This window comes from Phacochoerus africanus, chromosome 4 (genome assembly GCF_016906955.1).
Source record: "Phacochoerus africanus isolate WHEZ1 chromosome 4, ROS_Pafr_v1, whole genome shotgun sequence".
Taxonomy (NCBI): Eukaryota; Metazoa; Chordata; class Mammalia; order Artiodactyla; family Suidae; genus Phacochoerus; species Phacochoerus africanus.
Genome location: NC_062547.1, coordinates 95,750,240 through 95,763,575, shown reverse-complemented (window position 1 = coordinate 95,763,575; position 13,336 = coordinate 95,750,240). Strand labels below are relative to the sequence as shown.

The following is a 13,336-nucleotide window of genomic DNA, read 5'->3' as shown; positions in this document are numbered from 1 at the left end:
CTCCTGGGCACGCATCCGAACAAAACTTTCATTGAAAAAGACACATGCACTCGTATGTTCATTGCAGTACTATTCGCAATAGCCAAGACATAGAAACAACTTAAATGCCTATGGACAAATAAATGGATTAAGATGTGGTATATATACAAAATGGAATACTACTCAGCCACAAAAAAGAACAAAATAATGCCATTTGCAGCCATATGGCTGAAACTAGAGACTAAGTCAGAAAGAGAAAGACAAATACCATATGATATCACTTATAACTGGTATTTAATACATAGCACAAATGAACCTATCTACACAAAAGAAACAAACTCATGGACTTGGAGAACAGACTTGTGGTTGCTGAGGGAAGGAGTGGGATGGACTGGGAATTTGGGGTTAGTGGATGCAAACATCACACTTGGAGTGGATAAGCAAGGAGATCCTGCTGTATGGCACAGGGGACTATAGCTAATCACTTGTGATGGAACATGATGGAGGATACTGTGAAAAAAAGAATGTATATATATGTATAACTGGGTCACTTTGCTGTACAATAGAAATTGACAGAACATTGTAAATCAACTAAAATGAAAAAATAAATAAATTACTGAAGTAATATAACTGTTAACCTTAAGTCTTGGAAGAAATGTATTAAATATAATCTAAAAAAGGTGAAAAAGGAGAAACAACATAGTTGAGATAGGACAAATAGCAAACAACATGAGAGACTGAAGTCCATATGTATTAGCAACTCTGTTACATGTAAGTCAATGAAACACTCCAATTACAAAAATATTATCAAAGTAGATTTAAAAAATATATTCTTGCCTACAACTCTTCAGGCTAAAATGTTTTTCGACCATACTTAGAAAAAAAATCTAAATCCTGGGTTTCAAGGCAACCATAAATCTAGCCCTTTCTCAAACTTACTCTTCTTATAGTCAGTATGCTCCAAACAAGCAGGCCTTCAACTGGTTCCTGAAATATTTCAACATGCCTCAGGGTTTTGCGTTTTTGTCCTCTTTGCAAGCAGTGGTTTCCCCAGTTTTTGCAAGGGTGAATTCTCCTGTCAAAAGGCAATTTAAGGAGTTCCCAGTCATGGCTCAGAGGAAACAAACCTGACTAGCATCCTTGAGGACGCAGGTCTGATCCCTGGCCTCGCTCAGTGGGTTAAGGATCTGGCACTGCTGTGAGCTGTGGTACAGATCGCAGACGCGGCTTGGATCAGATCTGGCTTTGCTGTGGCTGTGGTGTAGGCCAGCAGTTAGAGCTGATTTGACCCCTAGCCTAGAAACCTCCATATGCTGCGAGTGCAGCCCTAAAAAGACCAAAAAAAGAAAAAAAAAAGTTTAAGTAGCACTCTTTTAGAAGGTTTCCTTAGACACCTAATCGAAAATATCTTAATTCCCTGCCTAGCACTACTGTCTTACATTTTTCTTTTTTTTAATTTATGGTCTATTACCACTAAGATGTAGTAGGCACCACATTTACCACAGTTTTTTCAAGTCTAAAGCAGTGACTGGGACACAGTAGATACTCAATAAATATTTAATAAATGATTAAAGCTAATTTAGATTTCAAATAGGCCCTTTCTTACGGTTTTGTTTATTGCTCTGATGGTGGCTGTTTAAAGACTTTACTGATACAAAAGGTATCAAATTTTATCAAAATCTAACTTATGTTAGTAATCCTTCAAAAGGTACAATGGATCATTTGTGTAAAATATGCAGGAGTTTTTCCACCAATTAGTTAGACATGCAGTCTTAGATATAACTATAATAATAAAGAAAAGGTTCAGAGGACTGCTACTGACCTATCAAAAGTTGCAGTATACATCTGAAGAAAATGTTTGCTTTTCCCAAATCAGGAAGGCGAGAGTCATATAGGTAGATGTTACAAAGCTTTTTAGGGGGAAAGAAAAAAGTGGCTTTCATCTATTCTTAAGCAAAAAAATAAATTTTAAAAAATTACCCTCTTAAACAAAGGTTATTTTAGAGTGGTAATTCTAGTAATGATGATTGATATATTTTGGTTACTTCCTTTTTTTCTCTTTGTTCTACACTGAGGATTTTTTTTTTAATCAAAGCAATCATACCGTTCACATTTTCCATTAGAAAGACTAATCTAAGGGCTTTCTAAAAATAGTATATAGGGGAGTTCCTGGTTGGTCATGGTGCAGAGGAAACAAATCTGACTAGGAACCATGAGGTTGTGGGTTCCATCCCTGGCCTCGCTCAGTGGGTTAAGGATCCGGCGTTGCCATGAGCTGTGGTGTAGGTCGCAGATGCGGCTCGGATCTGGTGTTGCTGTGGCTCTGGTGTAGGCCGGCAGCAACAGCTCCGATTAGATGCCTAATCTGGGAACCTCCATATGCCGAGGGTGCGGCCCTAAAAACACACACACACAAAAAAAATTAAAAATAGGTAGATAATATTCCACTAAGTATACATGATAGAATTTGCCCAGTCTCTAATTGCTAAAGATTTTTCCTAATTTTTTACCATTATAAGTATTCCTTCAACTGACTTTTCTGTCTGTAAATCATTTTTAGGGTAGTTTAACCTAAGTGATTTTGTCCACAACATTCATTTAAATTGTATTTTTCAAGGGGAAGATGGTGGGCAACACAAAAAAGGTCCTGCTCTCCAGGTATTCAGGTCTAATTAAGTAAACATTATACACTGTAGAAGGAGGGATTACAAAGGCATTTTATAAGAAAGTAGAATTATGTTTATTAAAGGTAAGAGGAAATTTCTTAGAGAAGCTATCTGGGAAATATTATGCAAAAAATATGGCGCTAGACTTTGGAAAACTGACAAGTCTTAATGGTTGAAAATGTTCCAGGTAGGTATAGGTGTTAAAGGAGAGGGTAATTATTTGTTGCTTTTCTTAAGTAATGGAAATAGGTAAATTCCTCTACTTCCAGGCATGTAACCTTATACGTTATACTTATTCTGATTTAAAAAAACTAGGAGATGCTGCCTTAAAACATATACTGTATGCATTTTAATCTTTAAAAAACATTACTTATATAATGGATTTTTCATTGTAATATAAATAGGAACGTTAAAGGATACTAACCAAGAGTTATTTATCAACTTGCCATACACTAAATAAGGAACATAGAACCCCATGATCTATTAAAAATGATTAGCAGATAACTGATTTCCTTCCCTGGTTTTACTGTGGCAGGAATGGATTCTAATAATTTGCATATTAGTGTCACATAGAAGGAGCTATTTTGTGAACCTCAATGAGTCTGCCAAATTTAGGACAGAGATAAGAACCACAGTGTAAGAAATTAAAAGAGTAAGACTTCACAGGATTTGTGGTCACTAACAGACTGATAGCTATTTTCCTTCTCCACCTTTTCTTCCTCAAGGATAGCAACTGCTTTCCAATGATACACTAGCAGCCAACTCCAATCTCTCTCTACCATACTTAGAATTTGCAGATGCCTTGGGGCATGTTTACAAACTTGTGCCATCCAGCACAAAGTAGTACCTTCGGGGAAGTTCTGGATTCATCCTCAATAGGATTTGTTTCACAAAACAGATCCCTCAATAAACACAATTTAAAGTAAAAATAACTCACACTCCCAGTCTCTATTCCTCTTTCTAAAATAAAGTAATTGGCCAGTGCATGCTTCTTTGGGATGGCTCAGAACTCTGATTCCTAGGGTTTTAAGACCATCTTATAGCTTGGATATCACCTATCCAGGTACTCTGGTAAGGAGCATGAAACTTAACATCTCTAACCACCCCTGTCAACTCAACTTTCTTAAACTCTTTTGAAGCTTTCTAGTTTCCCATCCCAATTCCAGCTTTACGGCAGAACTAGACCCAATAGTAAAAAGAAATTCCACCGATTAAACTGCAGATATAGTCACGACTTAAGCAAGGATCCTCAGGTTGCGAGATGAATTTCTGGGTTATAGGTTATTTTGTATAGCTATTTCAAGCCTGCCTCTAGTCCTATGTATAGCCAAATAAAAAGAGAGGTGACAGGTACATAAAACACAAAATTCTGAAGGTATATGGGAGCTGCCTTTTGGAAAAAACAACACAAATTTGGGAGCTATACAGGGTTTTGATATTTTTCCATCTAATTATATACATTATATACATAATATATATATTTAAGCTAAAAGGAAACCGTCCACAATGGCATGTATTAAACAGGCAGAATTTTCTTCCCGATTTCTTAGCTCTAGGTAGATGTCTTTCTGGTTTCAGCTGATATCTGTGAATAGTGAAGAAACTTCTCATGATCAAATTCCACTGCCCTGAGGAAGGGTAGAGCTGGAGGACCCTTTAAAGCAGGGCGCAGAGACGACAGAGGAACAGGTCTGTGGGGAACCAGAAAGTCTTCAAGGATAGCCAGAAAAATGAGAAGGTGAAAAGAGAAAGAGCGTAGCTGGGCTGAAGAAATCACTGCATTGTCTCAGTAATAGCGCGCCTGTGGTTTCCTCCCGCTCTAAATCCGCTGGATCTGGGTCGGCTCCCAACCATGCACCAACCTGAACTGCTTTTCCAGGATGAGGGAGCGCTCTTGCCCAACCCACCCAACCTACCTCGAGGATCCTCGCAGACGCTACAGTGGCGCGCCGCCCACCCGCCCACCTACCTGTGCTGCGCCTGCGCCTCCCCCACGCACTCTCAAGGTCAGCACCACCCCCAGCCTCTATCCTGGCACCCACGGAAATGGCAATAGAGGACGTCCTGCGTATCCTCACCTCTGCGTGGCGTGGGGTCGCTGGCGTTCAGGAGATGGGAGGGACTTCCTGTCCCGCGCAAGAGGAGCTTCCGGCAGAGCCGGAAGACCTTCTCTCTCGCGGTGTCGAGTGGATCCCGGCTGCGGAGTGGGGAGTGGAGGTCTGGGCCGGTCCCGGCGACTCCAGCGCCTCTGGTCCACGACCTGTCCTTGGAGCCATGGTGAGTCTGTCTCTGAGGGCTGGATTTACCACAGTGGGGAGGAAAGGGCTGGAAGTTCAGGCTGTGAAGGTAGCCGGTCCGGTGTTGAGCTGGGGATGAAGCGGGCGGGCGCTATGGGGTGAGCAGTAGGGCAGGACATACTCTCTGCTCTGGAGCTCCGGGACCTCTCAGGAAGCAGTGTCTGTCCAGCCCAACCGCGAGCTCTGTCCAGGAGTACGGGATAGGTACAATGTTCACGGCCCATTCACTGCGGACGGCCGATGGAGCCAGGTGGTCCCAGAGTTGACCTTGCCCTGTTGATCAGCTCTTTTCTCTCTTCACCTGCAGGGCGGTGGCTAAGAATTTGAGATCTTAAAGTGACTTAAGCCTTTCCAGGTGGACACAACAGATCCCATTGTAGAGGATCAACAGCTGTCACTTAAAAAAAGAAAAAAACCCCGAAAAAACGAAAACAAAAATGGCATATAACTGAGCCCATTTGCAACTGGATAAGGTGTCAAAAAATCTGGAATTAATAGAGGGTCTTTATTGGAAAGGAATGTTGTAAGGGCACGGAGGAGGGAACTCTGGCGTCGAGAGGATGCCTTGACCATAAATAAGATCTGCAAGAGTCACAAAGTTTAGGCAGAAGTGTTATTTATTTATTTATTTATTTATTTATTATTTTCAGGAGTAGGAAACAAGGGTAGGAAGAAATGTGGGGAAGTGAGATGAAGGGGTGGTGTGACTGGACTGTAAATAAGGGTAAGTTTTACTTTCGGGCTAACCTGTTCTGAGGAAAAACTATTGAGGAATTGTATCATGATTCAGACTGAGCGACGGCCAAAGTTCAGGAACCTGGGGGAAGAGATTTTAGAATTTGAGTAACATTTTGTTTCAGTTGCTCTGTGGGGACAAGCAGTTCAACTAATCATTTTTGAAAGAAAGAGTGGGAATTTGCAGTAGCTATGTCTGACCTTGTAGGTGTTGGTGGGGTGGGTAATTCCTGAGTTTTGCTTTCCTAAGTCCTCTGGGGACCCTTGGTTCTTTGCATAAACCATTTCCAAAACACAGAGTGGCTGGTGGTGGTGAGGTTTCTTAACCTTTGCTGTTTTGCAATATCATGGGGATCCAGGAATGTTCCAAATTGACAGTTAGTAGCTGTATAAAAGATTTCACATCCTCATCTGGAGAATATTCTGTCTTGGAGTTTAGCTTCAGTCTTCCATATTTTTTCAGGACCAAATGTTGACATTGTTCAGCTACTGCAATGATTGACTTTTGAATGACTTGTAGAAACTTAACTGACTGAAACCAAAGAACTTGGAAGTAATATGGTTCCTGGTGCACTCTACCAGCTCTTTTGGGTACTAGTGTGTGTATATGTTTCTTTAAATCTCAGTGAACAGTACAATTTGTAATTTTAAAGAGTTTTTTCTCCTTTTATATCAATAAAATTAGACAAAGGTAAGGAATAGTAGAACTTGGAGGAACTAAAAATAATAACTAGCTAAACTACCTGCCTCCCTCTTTTCACTTCAGTTGTGTTCAGAGGGAAGAATCTGAGGTCTAGAAATAGGCAGTGATTTACAATACTTTGGCACAGTTTGAACTTTAACTCAGATCTCCAGTTCTTAAATTTAAGCTCAGTTTTTAATATCTTGATTTGAAAAGTTGAAGATAGGCCATAATTAAAATCTAAAGAAATGTTGATTGTTAACAAAGAAGCTGAACATGAACTTGTCGTCTGTATTCTGCAGTAATAGAAGTAGAACCCCCGTCCCTCTGCCAGCTCAAAAAAGGTAGTTTTGTTTCAAGCTAAAGTAATCTCATGATATTTATCAAAATGTTACTTAAGAGAATGTCACCTGGAGAGTTATCACCAGGAGCTGCATAGGTTGACTCTTTCCATTTTGTTACTGCTTATATTTCTGAGTTACTAAATGCCTGACTTCAACTTTCCCAATTATGAAATTGAGAATGTCTGTATATGCAAGTGTGGTCATTGCCTGGAATCAGAAAGGGTTTAGCTATTAAATGAGGTGAACAGGGGTTGAATTTATTTAGGATTCAGCTTAGTTGAGATCTTGCACACTGCTTGAACCCAATGATATAATGAAAAGAATGCAGTACTTGAACTCAGAAAGCCCAGATTCTCCCCATTATTAGTTGTATGAATTTGGAAAAATCACTCAACTTAGATAAGGATTCCAGTTTCCTTCTATATAAGAGAAGTGGAACTTGGTGAGAATTAAAACACCTTTTAACTCTTATATTTATGATTCTGTGACTTCATTGAGGACTTTTGTAGAATTTTCAGAAGGTTTCTGATTAAGTAAAATTGAGTTTGATTCCACTGTCCCCCACTGCCCCCACATTTCTCAAGTCTGATTTATTTTTAAAAAATCATTCATTTTTAAATATACCAAGTAATACTTGGAATCTTTGTCAGTGTTTGGTCAGGTATTTTATTACTGCCTTAAATACTATCTCAAAATGGAAAGCAAAGGCTTTTTTGTTTTACACTTTGATTTTATTTTTGTTTTAATCGATGTAAACTCATGATCTAGCTAAAAATACTGAGTATTCACTCTCAGTGTTTGTTTTTGTGTTGTGAGAATGGATAGTCCACAGAAAACTTACCAAAGAAGTATAACTGTTTATTATATACTTTTCTTTTTGAAAATTATAATCCAACCTTAATCAAACAGATCTTTCCATCATTTAGGCTGATCTGTGGGAGGAGAGTAGATTAGAACAAGCTCCTGGAATTGGAGGAATCTAATGGCTTGTTTTACCTATGTAGCATACTGTAGTAGCTTTTATGGCTGGCATTGTGCTCTGGTGTGTTGGTTGTGGAAAAAAAAAAAAAAAAGGTTGTGAATCTCTGCCTTAATCAGAGTTAATGAGAAAGTTCTCTTTTTGAGGAGTAAAGAGGGCTGTTGGGAACAGATAATGTAGTAAATGTCATAAGAGCAATACATGTAATGTATTCAAACAGTAGTACAGAGGGAAGAAATTAATTCTGATGGGGGTGAGGGTGGCTTCAACTTAGTTTTTAAAAGTGGGTTGGGCAGTAATTCTCATCAGATTCTTCTGTGAGGTTTGATAAAAATGTTTTTCCAGGCTCCATTATTAGGGGTGGAATTTCTTCCAAAATAAGTATAAAACTCATTAAAAATTACATTCTCAGTTTCAGCTAAGTCTGAAGCTGGTGATCTTTAAGCATACTTTGAAGGAACTCTAATGGAGACATTAGAAATTTTGATGGAGATATTAGAGGTTTTTGTGGGCTGAGTGGTAATCAGATGTGTGGTGTGTTGATATGGTGAATTACTTTAATCAATTTTTGAATGTTGAACTAACCTCTAATACCTGGAATAAATTTCACTCTATTGTGTATAATTCTTCTTATACATTGTTGATTTGATTTGTTAGTGTTTTGTTTAAAATTTTTGCATACATGTTTATGAGAGATAATGGTCCGTAGTTTTTTTTTTTGTTTTTTGTGTTCTTATAATGCCTCTTCTGGTTTTAGTATTACACCATAACTCTCCTGATTTTAGTATTAGGGTAATGCTGGCTTCATAGAATGAGTTAAGAAGTATTCCCTCTGCTTCTATCCTCTGAAAGAGAATATAGAGAATTGCTATAATTTCTTTCTTAAATGTTTGGTAGAATTTACCAGTGCACCTTACTGGGCCTGGTGCCATTTATTTTGGAAGGTTATTAATTATTGACTCAATTTCTTTAAAAATGTAGGCCTATTCAGATTGTGTATTTTTTTTTTTTCTTTTTTGGGCTGCACTCGTGGCATATGGAGTTCTGGTCAGGTTTTATCAGTTAATCACATAGTGGCAGAGATTTGGTTTTCTTAGTTCTCAGACTTTAACTTCTTTACTACTTCTTTGCAAAAGCACCTAGTTCAAATCTTAGTAGAGACTGTTCTCTTGGTTAGCATTTGATCGATTCAGCATTGATTCTTAAGACTAGTTTATACTTTGGGCTTTGTCCATTTTATAGATAATTAATTTGCTCTGAGATAAAAGATTAAAGCAAATATAGTTGATTTTAAAAAATCAGAACATTCTTTTGGTTTTAACTGAAATGATTATGACTTAGTTTCACCACACACTAAGTGAATAAGTGTGCTTACTCATGCTCTTATTTCAAAACTATTTGTTCAGTCATTCATTCATTGTTTATTAAGCAGTAACTGTATGTTACCTTCTGTTCTTGACAACAGTGATATGACTGTTTATAAAACAGAGACATTCTTGCCTTTATGAACCTTATGTTTTATTGGGATAGTCTAATGATAATCGAGTGAGACATAATATTTGTTAGTCATGGTACATTCAACAAGGAAAGAAAAAACAGTTAAGGAAATGATTGGAGTGATTATTTTAGATAGGGCATTCAGGGAAAGCTATAATGAGGAGGTGACATTGAAACAGATTTGGATTCATATATATATTCAGCCTATACACTGTATATCTTTGAGTATGTATTAATGAACTGCACCCTAAAAAAAGTGTTGTAGTGTTGATAACAAAGCTCATAGTGTCTTTAACTATAGGGTAAATCTTTCAATAAAGTTATGTATTATCATCTTTCCATACAGTGAACAGAAAAATAATAGAAATGTGGTTGGTTTGTGTTTTTGGCTGCACTCACAGGGCATGCGGATGTTCCCAGGACAGGGATCAAACTTGTGCCACAGAAATGACAACACCAGAGCCTTTAACCATTAGGCTACCAGAGAACTCCCAGAAATATGTTTTCTTTAAAACACTATATTAGTAGGTGATATTATATTTTACATAATAGATTGCATTTTTTAATGCTGCATTTTCTTTTTTCTTTTTTTTTTCTTTTTTTTTTTAAGGGCTGCACATGTGGTACATGGAGGTTCCCAGGCTAAGGATCAAATTGGAGCTGTAGCTGCCAGCCTATGCCACAGCCACAGCAACGCAGGATCCAAGCTGCATCTGTGACCTATACCACAGGTCACGGCAACACCAGATCCTTAACCCACTGTGAGCAAGGCCATGGATCGTACCTGCGTCCTCATGGATGCTAGTCAGGTTCGTTAACCTCTGAGCCATGATGGGAACTCCTAATGCTGCATATTTAAGTCTTTTAAATTATTAATAGTTCTTGAGAGACTGCAACTTATTAACTGAAAATATCCTGATTTTACACTCCATCTTTTTTTTTTCTTTTGGTCTTTTTTTGGCCCCACTTGCGACATATGGAAGTTCCCAGGTGAGGGGTCAGTCAAAGTTGTAGCTTCTGGCCTGTGCCACAGTTCACCACAGTTCAGGGCAATGCTGGATCCTCAAGCCACTGAGCAAGGCCAGAGATTGAACCCACATCCTCATGGATACCAGTCAGGTTCATTAACCACTGAGACATGACAGGAACTCCATACACTGCATCTTTTACTTATATTAAACAGATTTAATTCTGGGTTGTTAAAGTACAGTAAATCTTCTGTGTTTTGAACATAAACAAAAGATTTAGAAATAGCTAAAATAATTTCATCTTTTGATACTTCAGTATTAAAGGTCAGGATCTTAATGCCTGATTATAATGTTTTATTTATATTTTAAAAATTGTAAGATGTTACATAACGCAACTGCTCTAACATGGATATCTTTTAAAATGACTTTGGTGGAAATACTATATATACATATATATATATATATATATATATATATATATATATATATGTATATATAGTCTGCTTGAACTAAAACTATATGACCTCTAGTTTTTTTTTTAAGGTTCTGTGATTCTGCATGTGTAGATTTGTGAATATTGTTGATGTATATTTAGTTGCATATACATTGAGGGGACAGAGGAGAGAATATTCAGTTTGTATGGAGTTTAAGAAGAATTTCAGAAAGGATTGCTTGGACTAGGTCTTTTATGGTAAGTATAAGTATGTCAGATGGATAAGAAATTAAATTTTATTTTACTTTTCCTCAATAGCAATAATAACTACATTTATTTAGAGTTAATATTTGTTCTATATTAACATAATTAAATACATATGAACTAAGCTCTCCATATCTTACCTAATTTTTCCTTCTCTTTCGGCTGTGCACACAACTTGCGGAAGTTCCAGGGCCAGGGATCGAACCCTTGCCACAGCAGTAACAATACTGGATCCTTAGCTCACTGAGCCATTGGGGAACTCTGATCTACTTTTTTTTTTTTTTTAACCTCTGTTTTACAGATTCAGAAATGGAAGCACAGCAAGATTAGAGTAACTCACCCAAAATCATACTGCTAATGGTGGTGGAATTTGACTTCTAACTCCAGCTCTTTGGTCATTGTACTGTTATGCCAGTCTTATTGTTTATCTTTGATAAGTTTTTACCTATGAATGCAGTGAATTTCAAAAATATTTTCCTATAAAAGTAATATTATAGTGATTATATTTCTAGGAAATCCTTCCCAACATAGTTACTATATAATATTGCAACTCTTACAATATTAGAGAAATTGATTATTATTGTCATGTTAGCTCGATTGGCATTTCTATCTCAGATGCTAAACACATCTGACACTGCTGCAGTAAGTCACCATAAGGATTCCATCATATTCCTTTTACCTTAACTGGCACTCCTTCACACCAAAGCATTAATTTTCCTTGGTCCTGGGTATGAACTTTAACACTGATGAAGCAGTTAGAGAAGTAGGCATGAGGACCTGTGGTGAATTGGAATTTCTTATCAGTGTAAGCATTGAGTGTGTCACGTTTGTTCGAAGCCTGTTTCATGGCCCATATCCTTTTCTAAGGACTCCCAGGTTTGGCTTGTTCCTTTTCTTTTTGGATTATCTACTGCTTGCAACTAGAATTTTGTTTCCTCCTTGAGTTGCAAAGAGCATGCTCTTGTAGAGTATCTTGTCTTTCCTCCGAAACATTCAGCATACACAGTAAAGGTTTTTTGTTTGTTTGTTTTTCTTTTTTGGCCCCCCTGTGACATATGGAGTTCCCTGGCCATGGATCAGAGCCAAGTGGCAGTAGCACCTACTCCACAGTTGCGACAATGCCGAATCCTTAAACCATTTTGCCTGCCTGAGATCAAGGAACCTGCGTCCCAGCGCCCTGAAGACGCTGTGGATCCCGTTGGGCCATAGCAGGAACTCCAATAAAGGTTTTTATTGTTAGAAGAGTTTGCAGAATTATCTCCCCATGTAACTTCTAGCAAACCATAAACTAATTATCTATCTAGCTATCATAAAGATCATTTAGGGGGGAAAAAATGGGAGCTTCAGATACTAATGATAAATCTGCAATAAATTCTTGGAAGTAGAGAGGTTTGGATTGTGAAGAAGCGATGAGATGGAAATGCTAAGGGGCATTGGAGAAAAAAGGGGAGACTTCTCCACCAGTAGAAATTACTTATGAGGAAGGAACTTCAGGCTCTCCTGCTCCACATTATAAATATATAACTGTAGACTGCCATCAGCTAATGTTCTAGATAAGGCACTTCTAAGGCTGTGGCTGTTTTTTGTTTTTTTTTAAATAAATAGAGTTAATCTTTTATCTTCGTGGTAGGTAATACCAGCCTTTTGAAATAGTAATCTGAATTGCTCATAAGTGTGTGTGCAGTTTCTATTTCTGCCCTTGACACCATGGTTAGCTGATTTTTGTTATCTTTTACCTCTTGATTGTTACTGTTTGCCAACCTGCAGTGATCCACTTTGAAAAAGCAAATGCCATAGTTTCTTGCTTTCTTTCCTGAAAGAAAACGTCATTCTGGAGGATTCGGCTCTACCAAAACTTCATTAACTTGAGTGTTTCTTAAGTATTTTTTATCATTTCTGAAGATTTTGGCTGTTTTAATGGTAAGTATAAATGACAGATTAGAAAATAGTTCCAATTCTTTATGGGCTTGTGTATTTAAGTGTAAGAGTTCCAAGGCTAGAAGCATTTGTTTCTGGGTACAGTTTGCTCAAAAGAGAAGCCATGCCTTTTTTTCCTCAGAAGTTCTACTTTTATTAGTAGTTAAATTCATTAGTAGAATTTTACTTCTAATGCATACTGCTTCTCCCCTTCTTTCCTCATTGTTTTAATCAACATTAAGACAGTGGAGCCTCACTATAGCATTTATTCCTAGGTGGTTGAGTTGTTTGGACAGGACACATGTTTCATGTTGAATATACTAATCTTTTCCTAATCCAACTTTTAAGACAAAAAGGAAGTGGGAAAGCATATGGATAACTGCAATTAGAATTAATTACCACCAAATATGTTTTCTAGTCAGGAGGGACAGATAAAAAGGCTTTGATAAAATTCATTGTAGTGTAAAGAGTAACTTTAATGGAGACATTAGTTTTGTGAGATTTAACTGAGATTTGATCTCAGTTAACATTTATTGAGTATATTCTTATTTTTGATAGAGAATTTCTGTCATTCC

At 37.5% G+C, this 13,336-nt stretch overlaps 1 protein-coding gene across 4 annotated transcripts in view; it reads left to right on the top strand.

Moving 5' to 3' along the window:
* The first annotated feature begins 4,781 nt into the window (after positions 1-4,781).
* TMEM161B (transmembrane protein 161B) overlaps positions 4,782-13,336 on the top strand; it is a 74,609-nt gene continuing 66,054 nt past the window's right edge. Inside the window, exons 1-2 of one of the 4 annotated variants that reach the window (XM_047778247.1) lie at positions 4,805-4,922; positions 5,593-5,666. Coding sequence is in view for 2 of the 4 variants with exons in the window: in XM_047778244.1 (XP_047634200.1) it covers positions 4,920-4,922 (3 nt within the window). In the remaining 2 variants the exon portion in view is untranslated. Of the gene's footprint in view, positions 4,923-5,592; positions 5,667-12,611; positions 12,765-13,336 lie in introns of those variants that run through there. The other 3 variants (XM_047778244.1, XM_047778250.1, XM_047778245.1) reach the window with 3 other exon arrangements.